We start from the raw sequence: 25,981 nt of genomic DNA on the forward strand, positions 1-25,981 counted from the left end.
GTGACACCGTAGCAGCAACTTTCTACGGCAGCGCTGTTGCAGACATCTTTGTAAGACGCCCTTCAGCATCACTTTCATAGCAGCTGAGCCTTTGTTTTGCAACCTGGAGATTTAGCTGAAGCTCCTTTTGCAGAAAGACTTCAGCACACGGTGCTAAAGAAGGCAAGCCTCAGTTGTGCGTGTCTGTTTAACTATGCAGTGCAGGCCTCAACAACAAAGTGACTCAAGACATGACTGTCAGACAAATTCAGAGCTTTGTCCTCTGAATTTGTACTAAGCTCAAAAGCTCTTTTGCTTTTGAGTTTCACTAATCTTGAAGACAAATGAAAATGAAATGACTTTTGCGACTTTAATCTGTGGATAAAACACACAAGTATCCTGTTTTAAATAAATTATAATTTTAAATGATCGTGTGTGTGAGAACTAACCTGAGTATTTTGTCAGATTTCGTGTTATTACTGACCACCATCACTAACACTATGAAACTAGCTGAAGTGCACTTTCTTAACCATGAGCAGTCTTCCATGTTCAGTGATGGCAGTCTGTAAACAGTCCGTCCTCCTATGGGGCCGCGTGGCTCTGCTGACCTGTCCGTTTATTTTTAGAGCACCACCAGGACCTCAGTGTCTGTCAGCAGGCAGCATAGAGAGCCATAGCTGCCTGCCTGCCTGGTGTATGTTGCCCACCCAAAAATTACTCATTAGTTTTAGCACAGCTGGCAGAATTTCAGCTGCAACTATCAGTTAAACAGAGCGTCTTCTTCGCACTACACACAGATCTCACAAATCTCATATTTGACTTACACCACAGAGCTATGAACATTCATCAAATTATGCCTCACATTCATTTGAGGTAACGCAGTGGCCTGCTACATTTTTAATTCAGCATAATTAATTCTGACACGTGTCCTGGCGGAAAAATAAAGGATTTTTTTCCACTAAACTTTAATGCCTGGTCTTGTGGTGAGGGCCTTAAAGCAACATGTAGGCGTTTAGGCTTGGAAGTAACACATTTAGTCGATCATAATTAACAAAGTGTGACTGATATTTATTGGAGACTGTGATGAACTTTAGGAAGACTTCTAAATATGATGTGCCCCTAAAGTTTTATGGAAACAAACGGCATCAAAACCATCTTTTATGTACAGGCTATCAGAAACGCACGCTTGTGAAACATTTTTTGTATTGAATGATTGCGTAATGAACATCGTTTAGGCCTTTGTTGGCGATGTTTTGATCTCTTATGGGTTAAAAGTGCTTTGAAGTCGGAGACCATCAGCTCCACGTTTAACGCAGCGTTTCCCCTTTAAATCCCAGCAGCTGAGCTCAGCCAGGAAGTAGCGCAGTGAGCTGGAGCAGCAGACGTCTTCATCAACACAGTCACGTTTGTTTACGTTCATGCTTCTTATCTGATCCCAGGTCGCTTGGGTTTCTCTATTTCTGGGGACCCAGTGTCGCTCTGCAGCCGCAGCACCAACCTTCAGCTTCACGCTGTGACCATTTTGGGAGCATGGCCGACGGTCCAGAGGCTGATGTTGACGACCCGCCCAGTATCAATTTCCCCCCGCTCATCACCGTGTCCGATCTACCCAGCGCTACAGCTGCAGGTAACTATGGCTGCGAGAGTCGTGAGCGATGATGATTGATCATCGCAAGCACCCACAGGCTGTCCTGCAACTGTGCCCCGTTTGCAAGAGCACGGCCAATATGCGTGACATATTACAGATGTGGTGGTGTTGGGAGAAGGAAGAAGGGGACGGTGTGTAGCCTAATAAGGTGTGGCCAATGGATTCCGGAAGCGTTCACATCTCCAGTGCTGCAGTATAGCAGTGACACTTCATCTGTTTTTCTGTCTAGTCACACAAGTAATAGAGTTGTAATGGATTGATTTGACCAGTAGACTCAGGCAGAAAAGCTCCCGGTAATAGAAAGAACATAGCCTAATGTAACGTGGATCCTTTTAATGTGTATTTAAGGAGCTGTTTTACTGTGTACATCTCAATCTGTGGGAGTTCTCTGAGCACAGCATGGAGCAGATATGGAGAAAATGTCACTACACCAATGCTGCTCATCTGCAGCCACCTTATGTGTATTTTGACTATATGATCTATAAGGGAGCTGAGATATAATTTACACTTGATAATATGCAGAATAGTTTCTGCAAAATATCAATTTATATAGTAACAAATCGCCCTGCAAGACCAGACAAAACCAGCTTCTCATTTCTGTTATTCTCCCTGAAATGCTGTGTTTGGCAGGTCGTAACCTGAAGGAATGGCTCCAGGAGCAGTTCTGCGACAAACCCCTGGAGCAGGATGACATGCGCCTCCACAATGCGGCCTATGTCGGCGATCTGGACACCCTGAGGAACCTGCTGCAGGAAGACGGCTTCAGACGGTGAGGCCGAGCAGTAATAGGAGTATTTGGCACTCTAGTTAGCAGAGTTAACACATGCTTTACTTGATAAATGATAAAGCAAAACGTCAATACAAATGAAAATGACAAGGTACCAAAACAAAGGCTGCACTTTGAGGGATGGGATGATATTGCAGACAGAGAGACAACAGAATCTGGGAGAGACTATAGATTTATTTTGTATAAAGAATACAGAATAGTCTATTTGTTAGTGTATCTTACAGCAGAACTGTCTTTTCCCCCAAAACAAGTCCAAAGATACCATAATTCCAAATCGTTTTCATAGGAGTAAACACAGACCAGAAGCAGGCTGCTGTTACCATCATCTCACAGCAGGATGGGTGTGTTCCAATACCCATAGCATTATACTGCATACAGCTAGAGGATCATAGTTTAATGCCAATGCAATGTCAAAGCAATATACTACAAATGTAGTGCATGTAACAGAATTTAAATTTGATGTAGTAAAAGTAAAAAGCATGCAGTTTACAACTCTGATATCTGTGGAAGCCTTGTGGAGGGAAGCAGCCCTGCAGCAATACAGGAGGACTAAAAATACACAGAGAACCGTTCAGTGGCTCAGTCCAGTAACCACCAAAGCATTGTATTTGCTAACAACAGCAAAATGCTTTGCTGTTGTTAGCTTCAGTCTTTCCTCCTATTGATGCTGTATTGCCGGCAGAATCAGAGCCTGGACTTACCAATTGGAGAACATACAGGGCCATCTCATAGTCATGGGCATGCATGCAATGAGGGAAATAACGATTTGATCCTCTAGTGAACATTTAAATTTGCTCGCTTACAAAGAAATAAACAGTCTCTAATTTTAATGGTAGTTTCATTTTAATGGAGAGGTACAGAATATCAACTAAAATCCATAAAAAGCATAAATTATTTTCATGTCATTGAGTGAAATAAGTATTTGATCCCCAAGCAAAACATGAGTTAGTACTTAGTGGAGAAACCTTTGTTGACAAGTACAGCAGTAAGACGTAGTTGGTCATCAGGTTTGCAAACATCTCCTCTCCTCCTCACAGAAACTCTCTCAATGCTTTATGTTTCAACTTAAAGCTTCAGCTCCCTCCACAGATTTCCTGTAGGACTGACGTCTGGAGACTGGCCATAATGTACTTCTTCTTCAGTCACTCTTTTGTAACCTTTGTGGGATGTTTTGTGTCATTGTCATGCTAGAAGACCAATCCAAGTCCCATCATCAGTGTTCTTGCTGATGGAAGATTTTACAGTACTTGGCCTCATTCACTGGACTCTTTAATGCAGTGAAGTTGTCCTATACACTCAGCAGAGAAACAGCACCAAAGCATAATGTTTCCACCTCTGTGCTTGGATGTGTGGATGGTGTTCTTTGGGTCATACTCAGTATTTCTCTTCACTGGCAAACCCAAAGCAGGTTGTTGCATGTGCTTTCCTCAGAGGGGAGAGCTCGCAGATGCTGTGAGATTTCTATCCATTATGGTTTAGTGTGTTACCAGTGTAGGTCACAACTGCCTTCAGACCATTAACATGCTCCTCTCATGCAGTTTTGGGCTGATCCACCACTTTTCTCATGATGATCCTTGGAGCTCCAGACTGAGGGCGACTGATGGTCATTTTATTTTTCTTCAGTTTCTGAATAATCGCACCCACAGGCCTTCCATCTTACCCCTGATGACTTTTGACATCTTTTGGAGAGGTTGAAATGGAAGAAACTGATTGTATGCTCATGTGTGCTTTATACATATAAGAATCTGAGATCAGGAGTTTCTGTTATTGACTGAATGATTGTATTCTGTAGGAGTCAGAATGCTGGCTGGTTTGTAGGGGATGAAATACTTATTTCACTCAGTGACATGGAAATGAAATTATAGCTTTTATGTAATGTGTTTTTTTTCTGCATTGGTTTACATACCATAAAATTAGAGACTGTTTTTTCCTTTGTAAATGCACTTAAATTGGAAACGTATTACCCTGGACCTCTCCTTTCTCTCTTTTGGTGTTAGGCGTATCAATGAGAAGTCTGTGTGGTGTTGTGGCTGTTTGCCCTGCACCCCTCTGAGGATTGCAGCCACAGCGGGACACGCAGCATGCGTGGCCTATCTGATCGCTCAGGGAGCCGAGGTGGACCTAGTTGATGTCAAAGGCCAAACAGCTCTGTACGTAGCTGTGGTTAATGGTCACCTAGACTGTGTACGGATTCTTCTTGAAGCTGGAGCTGATCCCAATGGTAGCCGCCACCACCGCAGTACCCCGCTGTACCATGCTGCACGAGTGGGGAGGCTGGACATACTGCAGGAGCTCATCAGGTGAGCCTTGGGAAGGATCAAACTGAAGTCTAAATGGACAGAACAGTTTTATATATGGGTTAAATGTTTAAATTCATAAAGAAAATTGGTTTTTATCTTCCATTCCACTACTGAAAACTGGTGGGAGTCGGTTCCAGTTATTACAGTTTCTTTTCATATGGTTTGAGATTATCTGTGCTTTGCATTTTTAATCCACTACTTTTTTTGTGGTGCAATCATTTCCAATAGCTGTTTCGTAACTTCCTGACTTTAAAAAACATTTTCTGTCACCTTTCCCAGAAAGCACAAAGACAAACATGAGACCGAAAAATCAACATAAAAACCCATCAACGATTAAATTCAGAAACATTTCCCCAGCTGCAATTTTTAGATCAATTCTGGAAGTCCCATTATGACCCCTGGCACCGTAGCGCTACGATTTCACAACAGACCTCAAACTTGCACTTTCAATCTGACCCAACTTTCTGTGGAGGAAAAATTTTCAGCAGTTAGAGTCCAGAGTTTTCAGGCCTGACGTGCAGCAGACCAGGTAACGATGTTCCGACGCTGAATTCCTTTACACAACAAATGGATTTGTTGTATAAAGGAAAGCTTCTCAATTTATATTTTTCCACAATAATAAATATCTCTATATTCTTTCCTTTGGTTTACATCAAGGATTTATGAAAGAAAATTTAGTCTATGGTTAACTTTTTCCTAGGTTCAATGCTGATGTTGACATGGACCACCAGCTGGGTCCCCGGCTCCTGTTAAGCGCTCGAACCCTCAACACTCTAGTGGTCTGCCCTCTTTACATAAGTGCAGCCTACCACCACCTTCACTGTTTCCGGCTGCTGCTCCAGGCCGGCGCTCAGCCCGACTTCAACTACACAGGTCCTGTCTGCCATGAGGCTTTGACACGAGGTTTGGCTTCCTGCCTGCTGGATGCGGTCCTGCGACACGGATGCGAAGTGGCCTTCATCCATCTGCTGCTGGACCACGGAGCTAACCCAGCCCTCGTGCCCTGGGATGAGTCGGAGTTGGAGGCTCCAAATCGAAGGAAAGTTGATCCAGAGGCACTCAGGGTCTTCTTGGAAGCAAAGAGTAAGTTAAAAAAAAACGATGCTGTCGCCTTATACAAAGCTCCAGCAGGGAGCTTTTTTGGTGCACCTCCTCACAACACCAGAATATTTTTTTAGTTGATAAGTTTTGAGTTTTTGTAGTGCTTCGTAAAATTAAATCCACAATTTTGAGAGCCAATGTAGAATCAATAAAACCGGTGTCGTATGTTTACATTTCGTATTGCTGGTTCGGATTGTTCATACTGAACAAAAATGAAGTTCATTAACTGATTTCTGATTAATACTTGTTAAAAGACCAATAGAGCGTTCTGAGAGATATAAAGTAAAAGCATGAATAACAGTCAGCGTGTCACTCAGCTTCAGCATTGATCGTATTCTTGCAGTAATCAGGTTTGATGTCAGTGGATTTTACTGGGAGATAAAGCAATGTGTCATCAGCATAGCAGTGCATCAAAATATTATTTCTCTGCATAATGTGGCCAAGTGATAAAGAGGAGAGCTGTGGTTACCAATGGAAACAAAAAACAAATTCCGATTGATGGGAAAAATGTCTTCTCGGGTGTAGTAAAAGTGAAAACAAGGAAGTAGTTTCAGACACCATTAGTTTGTGAATAAAAGCTTTCGAGGCTTTACGATGAAGCCATCATTAATGTCATTAGTAATGCGTATGTTCTTCTTTCTGCAGATTACTGCTTTTTAGTTTAAGGATTTTATCTCATATATGTTTCGAATAAGCATTTTTCCTCGTGTTAAAGCTTAGCTGCTTTTACATGAAACAGGGACCTTGTAATGCATGTTTCTGAACATTTGTTGATGCTGAGGAGCTGATATAAAGAAGCCCATAAAGTACAATGACAAAGGTCATTAAAAGCCACACTTTTATGCTTCTACATATACAAAAGCATAAAATTATATGCAGTTGTTCAGCTGCCTCTATTTTTTCTTCTCCCAGGAAACCCTCGTAGGTTGACACATTTGTGTCGCATCAGGATCCGCAGAACGATGGGCAAAAATCGTCTAAACCACATATCTTCATTACCGCTTCCAGAACCTATCAAGATTTTCTTGCTTCACCAAAACTGAGCGTCATCCACCTACAGGTCTTGTCAAATGTTCATTTAACCCAGTCCTTAAAAGAAACCTCAGTCAGTCCCAAAGACACACTACTGCATAAACACTGTAAACCCAGATTGCTAATTGCTTATTATTTTATATTAAGAAATAATTATTAATAATATTTTCCAAATAATATTTGTGTGGAAATCATCATTTATGTAAAAAGAATCTTCCTAGCAGTGTAAAATGCTTCTTATCTTATCAGAGAAGCCTTAGTTATGTATTGACTTGTGGAAACTGTGTGTGTATTCTAAATGTTTGCCTTGTGACCTCCCAGATCACCAGGATGATTCCTGGTGATACTCCAAGTAGCACTTTTTAGCTCAACGACCAGAGCGAGAATCTCATTTGAAGCAACGACTTAAACAAGCCATGTTATAAATATCCCATCCACGGGCAGAGAAGAATATTGTCCAGATGAAGTTCCTTGAATTGTTTGGTTGTTGTTTTATGTAAAACAGGCAGAACGACTGCAAAAATGTGCAAAAAAATCCATACTGTAGATCCTCTTTGTTAGCCACATGCCTTAACTTTGAGTTTGGGAAAAGTGGCTTCAAAGATTGATCAGACCAGAGTTAGTTACGGTAATCCAAATTAATCGAGTGTGATGTTCCGGATGAGCAATTTAAGGACCTTGATTGTAATGGACACAAAAGTTTACATTTTGTGACGTACACGTCAGCATCAAAATAGAAAAAAAAATACTTTTTTTTCAGGGGGGTATTTAGATTGTTTCGACAAATGTAATGAAACTCCTTTTCCGTGACACTGACGATCTGTCAACTAGTGAATGAAATCTATTTGTGATAAACAGAATAAGTTTGTATTCATTGGATGCCATCTCTGGGAGTCTACTGCACCTACTGTGTACTGTGCATGTCTGTTGCACAGCATATCTTGTCCTCAAACACTGACATTTAAATGTTGACCATGTTGAGACAGTTGTGCTTTATATATTTCATCTCTATTTGAATGAGTAAATGTATGTAATTGTATAATATCTCTTGTGTTTTGTGTTCATTTTTTGAAACTATACTGAGAGTGAGGGGAGGTAGGTGAGCGAGTCAGAGTCTTCCAAAGTAAGATCTCTCTGCGTGGTTTCTGTTCTGTTAGCTATCTTCCTTGAACATAGCTAATTAGAGATAATTATGTCTCTCCTCCTTTCCTCGCAGTCCCTTCCAAGATCTCTTTGTAGTCCAAAATATCATGTCTCAATCTTTTTCAGCCTAGGGAACCCTCATAGTCCTAGCTCTGAGAACATGCGCCCACTGTTAGTTTCAATGATTGGTTTGCTCCAAAATTGAGTTTTTAGTCTTATGTTTCCTCACTCATGACTGTAGCCTTGCTGTTCTCACTGTTGTTTTTCAGCTTGTGATATTTATAGAAGTGTAATTTTTAAAACAAGAGTGACGATGTCCTCAATGGGTTCATTTATTACTGATGTGAGGCCGATGAATGATCCAGGATATCCATGATGGCTGAGAAAACCGCATTTTGGTGAAAACATAAGAGGCCCAGTGGAAAATGCACAGCCTGGGAAACCCTGAATAAAAGCAGCAGGGAGCTCAACAGCAGAGGGGAGATGAGGGCTATCAATCCAACAGTTCTGGCAAAGACCTGCAAAGATAGACTGGGATAGCTTCTGAAAAATAAGTCTCAGGCGGTAAATAAAGACTTCCTGCGAACATGTTTCTTCACAGTGTGTCTGTTTTGTAAGGACAAAAGCCCCGAAACTGGATGGAAATCACATTTAAATGATAGAAATCTGAGTGAACATCAGTGTTAGAGAGATAAATAACAGAAAGTAAGAGATGCCAGTGTGTAAGTGAATGGATTTAACAGGTCTTCATGCATGCCCGTGCACAACAACTGTTGCCATGACGTCTCTAGATGGCACTGTCTTCCTTTCAAGCATGGCAGAAATCTCAGCATCTCTCCTATCTCCTTCTTTCTTCTTATTTCACCCCTCTTTCTCATATCTGCTTTTGTGTTTGTCATTCTTTATTGATTCTTTTAAACCACCTTTTGTCTTTCCCTCTGTCGCTCGTCTCCCAGCTGAGGTCAGTGTGGAAGATTCAGCAGCAGACCTCGGCATGTGTGCTCAAGAGCCTCGTCCTTTCAGATCTCATTAAAGCGAGTCTTTCATTAACAGAACACACAGAGAGATGCAGAATGAGGCCCTTTGCACCAGTGCAGAGGGAAGAACGCACTGGACAGTTTGGTAAACCGCTGTCTTCCTGTGGGGAGTTTCCATTGCAAGAGTCCTCTCTTTTAAGTCAAATTTATTTTATGCTAGCATTTATTTAGGACGACACCCTGCTATATTTCTTGTGGACAGATTCATTTGGGTTATTCGAGAGATTTCACATAAAGAGATGCGTTTGAAAGTGAGATGCAAAAACACAAGGTCGCAATCGGTCCTCTTTTGAAGGCTAAATGCAAAACACGAGGGATTACATTTTACTGGCGACTGCTTCATGCATCAAACCTTCAAATCATTACCAGCATTAACAGTTTTTGAACACCAAAGCGAGCTCTTTGGTCGTGTAGCTGGAACAAAAGAGAAACAGAACTGGTAAACGGTTTATTTCACCCTCGCATTCACCAGGAGCCTGGAAAAGCTGAATGGTGTTGTTCATTCCTGAGTTTATTTGCACCGCAAAGTGCAATCAAAATCTCAACAGCCTCTGCTAATATCGCCGCAGTGTTCCGCTTCAACTGGGGACCAGCATGCGAGGCCGAGTTAAATGCAGTGCAGCTCACTTCATGAGCCAACCGCAGCCTTTAGATATGGATTAAGTGCTGTTTCCATGGATGTGGTGTTTCTGTGTAAAAATTTTGTTGGGCTGTGTGCGTGTCTGTTTATGTATGAGCATTGTGAGTCTGTTTATTTTTTTTCCTTTTAGTTCAAAACTCACCTGTTACTCGTTAAAGTGCTTCCACCACCATCTCTTTGTGTCCTCCTCTCCTGCACTTGCACTGGCGACTAAGCCTGTTAACATTTGGTAATTGCCACGCGCTTTAATTTGAGTGATCTCATTCCTTAGGCGTTCCGGAACTCTTTAGTTTCCTCCAATGACCACATCACTTGCATGTTTACCACTGCCACACACACACACACACACACACACACACACACACACACACACACACACACACACACATACATGCAGAGGTATCCCGCCTCTGATGCAGAGCAACGCCAGAATCATCAAGTTCAAGCTCCTTTAGTTACAATGAAGGAATCAAAATCCAGAGCAGCTAAACGTGATTCATAAATGACATAACACTGAGCTGCTCATGTTGGGGTCCAAGGAAAGCAGTAATTTACTTTTCAGCTCATAACTGATCAGCTGAACAGGAAAGCCTGGGTGTGGAGCCTGAAAATATTGATCATTTTTTATCTCTAAGTCAGACTCTAACTCACACATGTGGGTTACAACTGCACGCTCAGAAGCAGTTTCCCTCTGCCGAGGCTAGTCTCGCTCTATAAACTACTTGATCAGTGCTGAAGTATGAGACGCACAGGGACTTCCTTTAGGTTTATTGATATAATTAAACAGTATATGGTTAGAAATATTGAAAGAATCTTTGCTAATAAAAGTGCCTTTTAATTATAAACCTCAGAGGGGCTTAATGAGCCTTAATTTGACTGTTTTCCAAAGAAGCCGGTAGTTGTGAAGTGTGGCAAGGGCAGGAAGGATGTAGAGTGATTGCTTCTGTAATTACTGTCACAGTCTGTAACTTGGCTCTTATACTTAATTAGCTCCCTCTCATTTGGGTGTTGTTTAGTTATTGCATGTCTATAACTGCTCGTCTTGTATGGTCGGCCTTTCAGAAACAGTTAAACTATAGAAACTCCTTGGAAAAGTCTGAAGGCAGCTGCTGTCAATGTAAACTTTAAAGACAGAAAAAATGGTATATCACACAAAACTAGTTTTATCCACAGCCGCTCATTAGCAGTGGTGATGGGAAATGAGCAAGTGGACTGTGGGTCTGGTGTGGAAAACAGACCTGTTATAATTCTTTATTTAAACTGTTGCTAATTAGGCATTATAAAGCATCATCCACTCATTATGAACAGAATCAGACTGTAACGGAAAATGTGCCGGTTCACTGTTTAATCAAGCAGCTGTACTTGTGTGATGATAATAATGTATTCTTTTTCTTAAAGCATGTAGTTTTAATAATAATAATAATAATGGATTGCATTTATATAGCGCTTTTCGAGACCCTCAAAGCGCTTTACAATTCCATTATTCATTCACTCTCACATTCACACACTGGTGGAGGCAGCTACAGTTGTAGCCACAGCTGCCCTGGGGCAGACTGACAGAAGCGAGGCTGCCATATCGCATTTAAACTGCAAGTATGCTTCAAGATGTCCACAGGTGCAGAAACACACAGCCTTGAAAGGGACAACGACCAAATTTACAGCAGCTTCTTAATTTTTACAAGCCACATGACTACATCCTCTTATCTGAACTTGTAAAAATAGGTGGGGAGTTTGATGATAGGAGTCTTTCTGTTATTTCTTTATTCATGGCTGTGTTCATTTTTTTATATGAGCTAAATCACAGATGCCATGAACCTGCCAAATGCTGTCCTGTTATGTTAACCTGTCGGGAATGTAAAAACTCCACCGAGTGTTGCTCTGCTGAATGTCAAAGTGAAAACCTTTTAGAACAAACAGTCTTTCTTTTGTTTTGCATGTCAGAACTGACATTATGGTGGGTATCTGCATCGGAGAGCCTGGGGACCAGTTAATGGCAGCATGACAATGTCCATTACACCAAACTACCCATGATTAATTACTTCCGTGGAACTGCACTGCTCATGGGAAGGATTTTCCACCACTGAGAAGATCCCTTGGCAAGGAGAAGGGGGGTGTCTTGGATGGGGAACAAAGCTGCGGAGCTGTCATGGACAGTGGGGTTGGAGGGGACTGTGGTTGGGGGTAGAGATGGTGGGTTGCGGGGTCCTCTGCCCCTCTTTCTTCCTCCTTTCCCCCCCCCCTCTCACAAAATTAACCAACAACCATTGGGCAGCTTCCCAAGCCACTGGCTGACAACAACATGGGCAAGAAGAAACCCCAGTTAAACAGAAGAGGGGAGAAGAGGAAGAGAGTCATTCAGTGGCCACCACTGTGGGAATGTTGTAAACTGTGTTTTCCTGAGGCCTTGGGAATCCCACACCAGAGCTGGAACCTGTGGGCATGGAAAACGGGGCCTGCATCCCCAGAGAGATGAGATGTCAGGAAGGGAACAACATCTCTTGTTGTGGGGAGATGGCAGTAATGCACTTTCTGCAGACTGGCAGAACAGAGATCTAAATAATATAGTAGTGAAGACAAAGGATTTATTTAGGGAGGTATAGAGAAAACAAAAAGCCCACAAGGGACCAACGTTCCACTAAATTGGCAGCTTTACTATTCACTAGTAAGCATTGCTAAACCATCCATTTTTCTGTTAAAATGTCATGGGAGCTTTAGGTTACCCCAAAGACTGAGCTTCATGTTGTCCCTGCATATGTACCGATACCCTGAGATCCTACCAAGTGGAAGAACTCTAATAAAATTTTATTTAACACCTTTATTGTTATTACTCATGGTAAGTACGTGCCGATTATTTCAGTAAGCTTTGGCCAAACGATAATGAAAGAGTGTGAAAGAGTCAGATCAAGGGAAGCGCAATTCAGTTCTGCTGTAGGTTTATCCATGGACCAAATATCAAACACACTTATTCAGAAGTTAGGGTTGCTCTGTTACAGAACCACATAGAAGAACGGACACATCATGTTTGCGACATGCCAGATACGGCATACAACAGCGTGTAGGGCAAAAGGCCACACCTGGCAGCTTAAAAATTTGATGGGGTAGTTCTACTGCCTCTTTTATCTGCTACCAAAAACACAACTTTGTTCTGTTCAGCTGACAATCCCCAAACATAACAATTAAACTGCAAGCATTATACAGTATTAGTTGTAATTGATCTGCGATCATGTCAGTTTTAAGTCAGACTGCACGAAAAAGCTTTGGCGATTACAGATATAGTCTGTATGTCACTCACTGTAGTGTGGATGACTGTTTTGAAGGTTTGGCCTGGGGAAGTATCAGCTAAGCAGGTACCCTGATTAGTTATGTTACAGTCACACTAAGCAAACCAGTGGTTGGTTACAAGATTATTGAGTACAATGAACCTGCAATCTCTTGAGCTTTGAAATGGTTGCGCTGAAGACAGAGACTAGGTCTGCAACCACCTGCAGTTAGTTGCTTTCTTCAAATCAGCTTTGGTGTTTCAGGATGTTGATAAATCAGCATTGAGAGTCAGTCTGCCATCAGTCTGCTATCAGCAGATCATGCAGTTGAATGGAAAAATTGCAAATTCCTCACTGGGATTGTAAATGGAACTTCTATTGCATACACTTTAGCCTAAATCAAACTTGAATGAGTTCATAATATATATGTTAAAAAATATGAATGAAGCATGAATCTGGCATTTTAAGGTGTTGCTCAGCTGGGATTGACTCACGTTTGTAGCCAGCATCAAGTGGCCATTTGAGGAACTACAGTTTGTGGCACTTCCAGCACGGCTTTGTTTATCAACCCCAGAGATCGTTCACAAGACACTGTGCCGCACTGCCGGCAGGACAAGGAAACGCGAGCCACTTCATCATCTCAGGTCATTCATGGGAACATTTGTGGTATCATCATAACTTTAGCACGAGTCTGTAACGTTCTATAACTCTATAGGTTAGGGTTACTTAGTTCTGCAAATCAAACACTGAAAAAGTTAAAGCCAATATCCAAAGAATGCTCCCACATAAGCAGAAGCCTGCATATAGCATATGGATGCATGCTTGTCCCACTTTAAAGGTTCAGCTGCGAGGCCACTGTGGAACACCACATCAAATCGACCATTTCCTCCACTGATAAGCAGCTTCCCAGATTTTCTAGTGAGAGCAAAAAGAGTTTAGTGTCATGGTTTTGATAATTCACTCTAATGCTGAGACATTAAACGTGGTTTAATCCCTGATTTTCATGTGTTCACTTTATTGTCAGGTAAATGTAGTTTTTTTCATAAAGAACAGTTATGGAGATCAATCATCTGTTTAAGGTCCAATGTTACAATGTTTCTTTGATTTTTAGAGCACTTCTGATGATTATCTTTCTTTATTTAAATGATTTCTAGGGAATGATATTTGGTTTGCATGAGGCTAAATTATTTGTCAAGGTCAGTATTTCCTCTGTTGGCGTTTCATTTACAAAACAAATAATAATAAACATATGAGGTTATCCAACCACTCCATTTCTTCTTCTTCTTCTTTTTAATATGCCAGCCTGTTTCTTGAGTTGCGTTGCAGCTGTTTGGGATTTATCTCGGTCGTTAGCAGTTTTGCCTTTTTTATAATGTCGAACACAGTGAATCAGCATTTCTCTTTGAGCTGTGGCTATTCTTAGTATTCCCAAAAGTAATTGTCAGACACAAATGAAAAACATTCTTGCAAAAAAACAAATAAACAAAAAAACCTCTTTGCTTAAAACAAAATGACAGTTAGGTTTATAAACTTTGCTACAAAATAGAATCAGTATAATCTACCAAATTGTATTTGTGCAGAATTAGACACGGCTGCTGATTACCCACACTGATCATTCAGATTGCAATAACAAGGTCATGATCCATTCTGGCAGTGCTGAGCACTTGATACAGATGCATGATGATATAATGTGTGGTGGGAATAAAGAGTGTAGGCTGGGATGAGTGCAGCATTGCGTGACCATGAAGCCAACATCCTGTCCTCTGTGAATTCCATGGAGGAGTGTGCGGTTCCTTTGGCTTTCAATGCTTTTTCTGGAGTCTCAGCAAATGCTGTGTGTGTGTGTGTGTGTGTGTGTGTGTGTGTGTGTGTGTGTGTGTGTGTGTGTGTGTGTGTGTGTGTGTGTGTGTGTGTGTGTGTGTGTGTGTGGATAGCAATGTGATTTATGTTTCTAGAAGTCATCTTTTGCACTGTGACATTCCACAGAGACTAAAGTGAGAGGACATAGCAGTGTTTAGAAGGCAGTAATGAACTGATGTCGCTACCTTTGCTGCTATCATGCATGAGTGTCTCTTTATGTGTATCCCTTTATACAGTGTACCATATGTTATATGTTAGAAAAGTAGGCATACCCATCCTATGCTAAGCCAATAGTAATAGATAAATAAGATGACAATAATCAATCCCACTTTAATTTCAATGCTTTTGGAAATCACCAGAAAAAATAACAGTTTATCTACACTGAAGAAAGACATAAAGACCTGGATGGCCGCTAACTTTGTGCTACTAAATTCAGATCAAACTGAGGTTATTGTACTCGGCCCTGAAAATCTTAGAAATATGGTATCTAAGCAGATTCTTACTCTGGATGGCATTACCTTGGCCTCCAGTAACACTGTGATGAACCTTGGAGTCATTTTTGACCAAGACATGTCCTTCAATGCACATATTAAAAAACTATGTAAGACTGCTTTCTTCCATTTGTGCATATCTCTAAAACTAAAAATATCGTGTCTCAGAGTGAAGCTGAAAAACTAGTTCATGCATTTATTACTTTTAGGCTGGACTACTGTAATTCATTATTATTAGGATGTCTTAAAAATGTCAACACACGTCCTGTCTTCCTTCTCCCAACCCAACCCGCAGCAGATGGCCCCGCCCCTCCCTGAGCCTGGTTCTGCAGGAGGTTTCTTCCTGTTAAAAGGGAGTTTTTCCTTCCCACTGTCGCCATAGTGCTTGCTCATAGTGGGTCATATGATTGTTGGGTTTTTCTCTGTATCTATTATTGTAGGTTCTACCTTACAATATAAAGCGCCTTGAGGCGACTGTTATTGTGATTTGGCGCTGAATAAATAAAACTGAATTGAATTGAAGGAATAGTAGTAGAGTTTCTAAAACGTCTTTCTTTTAGGATAACAAGCTTTTTTACGAGCAACAACAGGGAAAAAATAACATAGGTGTAAAAAAAGGTTTAAGGTCTGCTCTGGTTTAGCGTGTAGCCATTCTTAATCATTAATGTATTTATAAATCAGTTGTTAAATTGCAATTTACTACTGACAAGCCAAAGAATTTGAAAAATCAGTCAGACAAAACGTGATGCCTCTGATGTTGTAAATCATTATCAGCTGACATATATTTTTATTATGCTTTCTGGAAGAAGTGGGCTTCATCAAAATTTGATTAATTGTTAAAAAGTCTCATTTTGTCTGCATTAAACACAGTAGTTATATTTTCTATTATCTGATATTTTTGTGAGCTTGTTGACTCGAAATAATTACTCCACCACTGCAGTTACTCTAATACTCATAAGTAATGGTAATGTAATGTAGTGAATTAAATGATTCAATTATACAAACTTATATTTTGAGTCTTGTCAGTTTTATTTTTGTCATAGAGCTGCAGCATGAGTTCAAAATCATAAGAGGAACTGTAGAGTCGACTAAAAAGGATTAGCAGCTCCATATGATTCAAATCCAGTAAAACTACATATGACAGGAACCCTAAGCCCAAATTAAGCCCTATAGATATGTTTATGAGGGAGGACTTGTTCTTCTCTGCTCCTCTTTGAGTTATCTGTGTCCTCCCCTGTGGTCTGAGAGTGAGGCAGCCATTAGCACAAGCCATCTCTTTAATCAGCCCACGGGAGGAGGTGCAGAAGGACGCTTTGTTGACCGCAGTATGCCTCCTCTTTTATTTTCTCACCCACTGGCACGCCCGCTCTGTGGGAGAGGTTAGTTAGAGCCGCAGTGAGTCAGCGACAGGTGAACAGGTGGTATAGCCTCGCTTCCACAGCAGTTTGGGATTTGTTGGAAACTGTAAATAAAACCAAAATACAAAAATCTTCATATTGTTTATTTTCATGTATTTATTAGAAGATGCAAAAGCCAAATAATACATGTTGAGAGTTAGAAGAGACATTGTGCTCACATTTTGTGAGCACGATGTCTCTTCTATACAATTCTATATCTTCTATACCTGTATATACAATTTCTGTCTATATAGGCAAATCGGGGATCTTTAACCTGTGCACTACGGAGCCATATATGCATTTAAATCTATCAGAAAAGGAAGATGTTTATCATGAATTTTCTTCTTTTAAAAACACTCCGACCTTCTACTTTCAAAGTGAAATATTGGAATCAGAATATTTTACATAATTAGTTATGTATTGATGTTTATAGAATTTCAGCTGCTAAACGACATTCTCTTCAGTGTCATTCTCTTCATCTCTCACAATGGATGACCAGTTTGCACTGCAGAGTAATTTACCATGATAGCCATCGTATGCAAATATGTGCACAGTATGGTTTGGCATTGTTTTGCTAAAATAGGCAAGCCCTTGCTTACAGACTTCAGCTGCATGGAAGCATATACAACACTAAAATATTTATGCACCATGTGCATCACTGGTATTTGTGTAAGTTATGCATGCCGTGTGCAGTACTGTGTCATTGTGCTTGCATCAACGTTTTTCTATATCTCTTTTTTCTTTTTCACATTGAGATTTAATTTCCCAGGATTCAACATGTAAAACCCCAGAGAATATGGCATGACTACAGCATGTGAGAGCAGTTGTGGGGGGTTCCATTATTAAGAATACAAAAGTATAACACGCTAGAACATCATACAAAAACAATAGTTGTTTTGTTTTGTTTTTTACCATCAAAGTCAAATCAATAATTTAGCAGCGCAAATGTAAAAAGTGAAAATGGTTTCGAGAATTAAACACACATGCATGTAATGTGCCAAGTGGATTTGATTGTGAGGGGAATGTTAATGTGAAGCACACTGTGCCCACTTAGTCATCCGCAAAAGTAGAAAAAGAAACCGGCAGAATGGCAGCAAACGGCTTTGTTTGGAGCTACAGGGGCTGAAGGTAGTTACTCATCAGTGCAGGACAGCAGTAAATGTATTTCACACTGCAAAAATGATTTTGCTTTTTAACTTCCACCTTCTTAAGTATGTATTTTCTGACAGAAAATGTAAAAAAAAGGTTTGTGCTGGTACGTGTTGGTCATGGCATGTACAGTAATCAGCCGTCTGTGGAATGTGTTGCTGCTGATTATTTTTGTGTATTTAACTTGGGCTTTGTTGAATGAGGGAGGTAGAAAACAGGCCTGTTCTGGTTTCCTTTTTCTAATTCACCACATAAACATTTCAGATTCTGATCCTGTGTTATTTATCACAGCTTACATCCACATCCTATGGCTACGGTCCCCACATTTGTAGGATAAAAGGGTCTGGCGTGTCTGCATGTGCCAGGAAGTTGTTGATAGCGTGAATCAGTGTGAATGCATACATATACAAAAATATATGAAGGCTGAATGTTGGACTGTGGGGTTGATGCATTTGTCTAAACAGGTTGTTTGTATGGAGGTGATTGTGCTGTGTGTGTTTCGGTCGTGTGTGTGCGTGAGTGCTACACGTGCAACGTGGCAAGCTTTTTTTCTTGCGTATTTGTCCATTTGATAGACAGTAGTGCTGCCAAGTGTGCGTGTGCGTGCGTGCACTTGTGTGTTTACTCTGTCAAATGTATCCCACATGTAGGTGCAGGTCTAAGCCCAAGCACATTTCCTCTCCTCTCCACTAATGCCTGCCGCCACCACACTTGAGTAAAAAAGCATTCAGCCAACTGATTTGTATGAAGTTCCAGGTTCCGAGGTTCTTTTACTGACGTGGGAAGTCGTGGCTTATTATCAAAGACTGCAGCGTCTTTTTAAATGCATGTAATATTGTGGTGCCGTGTGGTTTTCATTTCAACAGTCAATAAAAGCAACTACTCGAGATTATTGCAGACGTGACACATTCTATAAAATAAACACAAATAATTCTTTAAATATGTTTCGACGTTACAACGCAACAATACGTTCTAATAAAATAGAAAATAAAGATTTGTGTCTGTGATGTCACTTCTAACAGTGATAAACATGGACATCTGTGGTGTGCGAGCATATATCCAAAAGGACACTTTTAGGTGGTTTAAAAGCCTCAGTTATACTCTTCCTTTTCGAGTTATATTTGGATATTCTATTTGTTCTTTATCTGCAATATTCACATTGTTTATATATATATATATATATATGTATATATATATATATATATAGATATATATAAAACTTTGCTGCCTATTGTTGCACTTGTTTTTCTCTGACATTGTGAAAGCAACAATAAGAAATCTTTGCTGTCTGTATTTATTACACAAGACATTTGCAGTATGCATATTTATACTACTGAATGGACAATAGAAATCTCCATCTAAAAACACAAAAGACAGAAAACAGTCACACAAAACAACCACAAAATGTCATTTTTCATAAAGGCAGCTGGTTAAAAAAAAAAAAAAAAAAAAAGCCCACACCACACAGAATGGCAAAACACTCATCATCACTTACCAGGCTGTAAAACCTCCTCTAGCTGTGGCTTGTTGCTTTATACTTACGGCCCTGTCTGCATCCATCTCGTACCACGACATCAGAGGCAGAATTAAGCAACTGACTCATTTTGAACCACATATCTGATGTTTGGTGACAATAGGCCAATTTAATGGTCCTTTCATACAGAGTTATTTTCTCTAATTCGAGACCACCACTTCTCACACGTAAACCTAACAAGACTGGTGTGAAATTGCTGCGAGCAAGCAGAATTATAGCAAGTTTTCTCTAAACAGCCAATTTTCGTTCTTCCTGCAGATGGTGGCTTTGCAGTATATTACTGTGCAGGTATGTTATTATACAAGTTTGCTGTGGTAGTTAACATTTTTCACTTTGGACCAGGGCAGACATACTGTATGTCAGCCCAGGGTGACTTATATAATTTTGGTTCAAACGAGACAATGAGTGACAGCGATATAAATCATAGCCTTGTGAAAAGCTGAGTGCATAACTAGTGAGTTTAGAAGGAGACACAGTGAATGCTCCAGTTTACATCAATATCCCCAATTTGTTTACCCTGACATTCTTTGCTAAGACTCTGATTTACTGTCTCTATGTACAAAGGGAAGGAGATCAGCTATATGAATGGTCCTGCAAAAATGCTCTAAATATTTACCCTCCTGCAAGGAGAACATGGAAAGATACAAGGCAAAGCAAGACCACTTGAGGATATCAGTATATATTACTTCCATACACACATGGGACGCATAAAACGGTTACAGTGACCACCCAAAACTACTACACTATGCAAAAGTGCTGCGAGGTGCAGACGTTTGTGTACGCAAAACGCATACCGAAACACGGTTGTAACATCACTTACCTACAGCGGGATGAGTGCTGCCACTGAAGGACATAACCACAAAAGAGAAGGAAAACATCATCACCACAGCAGTCAGCAGTTTACTTCACTGACTAAAACCATCCAAACAGTACAGTGACTAAGTCTTATCATACATCACGTCACTGCGCTTTGCTCATTTACTGACAGAGGGGGCAAATTCGGCAGTTTCAACACTTTGAATTTTTCGAGACAGTTCGGTTGACATTTACGCCTAAAAGAGAGCGAGATCGCCCCTGTATTTTTAAAGGGTGACCTCTCGCCTCTCCACACCAAGTTTCTTTTAGGACCTCTAGGCCTGAGCGTGAGCATCACTCTCCCCCTCCCCACATCCCCCTCTCTCCTCTCCTTCCAAACTATCCTCCACCCTAATTCAAAGCATCTTGTGAAATGACTGCAGTGGAGAGAAGGATGTGGCTGAGGCAAATAAAAGAATCATAACAACAGGATCAAAGCGATGCTGCAAATCTATTCCTTCTGGACATGGCGGCTTTTTGCATAAAACAAAGAAAGTCAAAGACAAGACAGACAGGGCGATGCTCAGAAGGGGAAGGAAGGGATAAAAGAAAAGAAAAGTAGAGGAGAAGAGAGGGGGAGAAAGGCAGGGTCTTGAACTCTCTATCTCATGGAGATGGTCATCAGCCTGTTTGATTGATACCCCGCTCTTCTGTTCCAGCTTTTTTATGTGTCTCTCACTCTTCCATATGCTGATGACACTCTTCCTCTCTGTGCATAAGATCAAACAGCTGTGTCAAGACTTATCCATAACTCGCATTAGTCAGTACTCGTGACTTTACACGCCAGTTTGCTTGTTTTCTATTTTATAGAAAACAGGAAGACTGCTAGAAAACAAAGACGTTATGATGAGCTCAAATAATCAGATCATGCTCCTAAGTTAAAAATCAAATATTTGACAGCACATGTAAGCCTGGGGACATTAAGATGAGATGATTGTGTCATTACAAAAGCAGCTGAGGGTTTGGGTTTGGATATGGCTTCTTATTGTTAGATTAGTGGAGAAATGACACACAAAAAGCAAAAACTGTGCAGAGATAATTTGCAAAATGACTTGATGTGTTGCACCATTTCATGATGTCATCTTATCATTGATGCACTTGGCATTGATGTAGAAGATTCCTGACACCTCTTGACGTAAATGCATTATTTTTTCTTTTTTGTATGCACTATATACATTATATTCGAGCAGCAAATCTGAATGATTTTGTAATTCCTTCACCAAGTTTCTTATCACTTTATCCAGCTTATTTTATCCAGCCAACAGTCTATGTAAGAGCCTTATCATTGGACTGTGGGAGCACAGAAGCAATTAAACTCAGTTTTATTTATATAGGACCAAATCACAACAACAGTACCCTAAATGGTATATAGACTGGTTCTTGTACAGCACTTTTCTACTCAAAGTGCTTCATAGTGCTTTATTTTGTAAGAGAAAACCCCAGCAACCATATGAGTAACACTTGGCGACAGTGGGAAGTGGGAACTCCCTTTTAACAGGAAGAAACCTCCAGCAGATCCAGGTTCGGGCACAGGCAGCCATTTGCTGCGACCGGTTGGGAGTGATTTACAGGGAGAACATGTAAACTCCTCTCAGGAGCAGAAAAACGAGGCTTGGACCAGGAACGTTTTAGCTGTAAACTATGTTGATTTTATCCATTTAAAACTAATTAAATGCAAAAACCTTCCAGAAACCAAAAAATGGAAAAAAGAAATGCACAGATGCCTATTTAAAAACCTTTAAAAACTATTACACTTTACACACAGGTAAATGTAACAAATACCACTATAATAAATTAACTTAATAATTTAACAGCTTAAAATGTAAATATGTTTTTGAGTCATCTGATTGCTTCATCTCTGAGACACATCTGGCACTGAAGTATGTACACCCAAACCACGATAAGTATTTGCAAATATGATTGTGGTCACAGAATCTCGAAAGCAGGAAATTCTGGTCTACCATCTATTGTTATGCCTAAAAAACATTATCTGCCTTTCTGTTTATCTGGTCTGGCTTATTTTACACAACATTTTTGGGCTGGCTCTAAAGCATCAGTGCCGGACTGAGTGTAGGTTTAAGAAACTTTGAGACAGAGAACTGCACAGAATCGATGGTTCACCTGATGAACCACTGTGATCATCTGTGTCATGGAAAATTCTTCCTCCTCCCTGTTTCATCTCCCTCAAACTTGAACATAGAGGTCTGGGTTTAAAAAAAAATAAAAGAGGCCAAATCTGCACTGCGCAAACCGCATATTTCGATCGTGATGCATCAATCCTCATAATTCAAATGGTTCTGACATTTTACACTCAATTTACAATATGCTGCAGCTCAGGAATCCACAACACATTTTCTCAGACAGGAAAGAAAAAAGGAAAATTATGGACAGGCGTGGGGCAAAAAGATCAAACCCGTGCTGCTCAGACCGGGCACCGTCACTTGGACCGTGCAATCTCTTTCGAAACACATCAAAGAAAATCAGGATTTTGCATGAAAAAACCACATCGTGACTAGTTCCCCCCCACCCCCACCGACAACACCCTGCTCCCCAGCCTCGAACTTCCCTAGAGGAAAAGAAAATGTGGATTCTCAGAAGCATTATTCCAAAAAAATATACACACTATGAACAAGAGTGATAAATACATATTCCAGATCCAACAGTAAAAGCCTTATGTTTGGGCCAGAGAACTTTTTGTTTGACTTTGTTAAGATGTCAGGGGGGTCCAGAGGGATTGGCAGGTTTACAGTTGTGGGGGGTAAGCGGGGTTATTGGGAGATCGGGGTGTTTGCTGTGTAAAGAACCACCTCTTCAAAGTTTTCTTCGAACAAAGAAGCGACTGTGTGACAGCGTGGAGGAAGCTTCCCAGTCACTGTATAGGTCTTTGTAATCACCACAAAAAGAACATACCAGCAGAGTAAGTCCATAACTCATCCACACAAACAAACTCTGATGTCAGTAAATGAGGCCGAACACCAGCCCCCAAAGGGTGAGACTCGGCTTTTGTGGCGCTGCTTGATGAAGGCAAACAATGCAGCTGTATGCTGATGAGAGGATGGGAAAGGAGACTGGAAAAGTGGCAAAATGTTTCATCCAAAAACTGATAAATGCTGGTGTGAAGCTTCCCTCTACGATGCTTCGTGGACAGTAGATGCCCTGAGGAACTGTTTTTGTGATGAACTTTGCTGGGCGTATCCCATTTGCACCGCTGGTTATTTGTGCAATCACTTAGGTGCAACTCGATGGTGATGACAAAAGTTTGGGATGATGATAGTCGCTGAGTGTTACTTCAGATCACTTGGCATCATCAGTGGACATCTCACAGTCGACAGTCTGCGAGCGTGCTGTTCAATAATCGAACGTCATCTTCCAGGTTGAAAAAATGTGTTTCAACATGAATGAAATTAGGCAATCAATGTGATGTTTTTGGACAATTGATAACATCTGTGAGAAATTGCTATACATTTTTTCCCCCCAATTTCTTCAGTGATTACTCACTCCTCACATACGCATGACAGCTGTTCTTGGGTGGCCATTACTGGAGCTCAGATGAATCTTTGCGCTGATTTTGTGAAAAACCCTACGCGGTGAAAGCCCTTTGTTTTTTGGTCTAAAGTTATCAGTGTCTGGTTTGACACAGATGCTAAAGACCTCACAGACTGCGTTTTGTAAGGACGCTGAAACACACGGGTTTGAGGAAAACCTCTTCCAAGGCCGGCCGTGACAGCAGACATGCCACAAGGCCTGAAACAATACACAAACTGTCCCTCCTGATGGCCATCAGTGCACGCCCGTACAGTCACAGTGGGAGAAGAACACACGCTCACCCTGCCTTCTCCAGACAGCGAAAAATAAACGGACAGATGGAAAAAGAAGATACATAACGAATACCAGCGGTCTGGGAGAAAGGAAAACTGATCTTTTCCTTTGTACGCGCTGGTTGTCGTTGTGTAATAAAGATCTCGCTAGCCTTTCTCAGTCGAGACCTTTCCATGTGCATGCTCCCTAAGTGTCATTGGAGAGTTAACGCCAGGACCATGAAAACACTGGCCGCAGGTCATTAAAATGCCTCTGAGAATATGGGATGCTTATCAAATAATATGAACCACATTGCTCCACTTTCCTCCTGTGTAAATGGGGAGTGGATGTGGGGCTGGGGTAGATATCTCTACCTTTTCAAGTGCTCTTTGAAGTCTGGGGCCTTGAAACAAGTGCCTGGGAAAGTGGAAAGCTTTATACAGCTGAGTGCTGGCTTCTGTAAAGGTCGTGACCTCTCTGTTTCTTACTGTTTCTTGTCTCCTCACCAGAGAAAAAAAAATCTGTAGAGTGGATGGTATAAATTTAGCTAACGTGGGCAAACCCAGGACATTAAGCAGACACAAAAATCTTTTACTTTATTTTTTTAAGGACATAACTGACCTCAAAGAGCTTAATAATATCCCTTGTAAAATACCAATCGCCCTCTCCACATTAAACCACAGAGATGGACATTCAAAAGGAGGACGACTTTCCATTGTAGCCATATTTCCAAGCTTTAAATGTCCAGCTGATTTGACAAGAGGAAAATGCCGGAAAACCCGCCACAGTTACTTTGCCATCTGGGACTTTTGTTGCATGAATTCAAACATCTTTATACATAACAGAGTACAATTCATGTGTCCTGTTCAAATAAAATCTATCTATCTATCTATCTATCTATCTATCTATCTATCTATCTATCTATCTATCTATCTATCTATCTATCTATCTATCTATCTATCTATCTATCTATCTATCTATCTATCTATCTATCTATCTATCTATCTATCTATCAATCAATCATTTCCCAATTAGAAAAATATATAGAAGTTAATTGTGAGCAATAATGCAATAATAAGGGAGCACCTTTTTTACCCAGCAGGTACACTGGTGGTCATAAATTGGAGAAGGGATGCTGGATTCTGAACATTCCTGTGTCTCCCTCTTAAAGAGAATAGCAATAATTATATTTATAAATCAACATTATGTCAATGTCAAACACTGTGAAGCTGAACTGTCTGCACGGTACATTAGAGGTTTAGTGCCTGATGTTTGACTCACGCTGCTCTCTGGTCGTTGAATTCCTTCATGGTGCAGTTTAATCAGGCATTGAGTAAACAGATCCAGGGTACAGCAGCCTGACGCCACCGTCTGTCTTTGACATTTCCCTCTGACGTTCTCAGTCACCCTGCCTTGGAATTCCTGCTGCATGGCTCACACTGCTCTGCTTTGGGCCAAGCCGGTTCCCCTGGGGCCCATTTTCGGGAGGAAATTATTTTTCATTGCCCCCAAAACGCTGTGTCTCCTGCCAGTTTGGCCTCGAGCCCCCGGTGCTAGTCTCCGGGTTGTAAGGCCGAGCTTCCTCCTGGCCATGAGGGGGCAGTTGTAAGGTTAGGCCTTCAAAAATGACAGGACTTCTCTCATGGCATGTGCAGATCATCTGCCCTCTACCCTTCACAGAGCAAAGCTAGATTGCATGCTATCCAAAAAAAGCAGCTTGACTCCTCTAGAACAGTAGGAAGATCCAATCCATCTTCACAGGGTCTCAACTAAAACTGCTGTCAGGCTTGATTTTAGTTTAGTTTCATTTTAAGCCGGAGACTCTGCGGTTTCATTGTCAAACAAGGATTTCATGTTGTATAATTAAACTTTGTGTTTTCAGTGGTTAGCTTTTGGGACTGGGCAACCCTTACCAAAAATATTTCACTTCAAATAATTTGAAGTGAAGGAAAATACATTTTCTGTTGTTG

General features: G+C 40.9%; 1 protein-coding gene across 1 annotated transcript; it reads left to right on the plus strand.

The window, feature by feature from the left end:
* Nucleotides 1-1,037: 1,037 nt before the first annotated feature.
* Nucleotides 1,038-7,891, plus strand: asb1 (ankyrin repeat and SOCS box containing 1). The gene is made up of 5 exons (XM_031739425.2): nucleotides 1,038-1,606; nucleotides 2,258-2,396; nucleotides 4,412-4,714; nucleotides 5,415-5,797; nucleotides 6,728-7,891. Exons 1-5 carry the CDS (start codon nucleotides 1,510-1,512, stop codon nucleotides 6,856-6,858), a joined length of 1,053 nt encoding a protein of 350 aa, XP_031595285.1. The 5' UTR covers nucleotides 1,038-1,509; the 3' UTR covers nucleotides 6,859-7,891.
* The last annotated feature ends 18,090 nt before the right edge of the window (nucleotides 7,892-25,981 follow it).

The sequence above is a fragment of the Oreochromis aureus genome, linkage group 16, assembly GCF_013358895.1.
Source record: "Oreochromis aureus strain Israel breed Guangdong linkage group 16, ZZ_aureus, whole genome shotgun sequence".
NCBI lineage: Eukaryota > Metazoa > Chordata > Actinopteri > Cichliformes > Cichlidae > Oreochromis > Oreochromis aureus.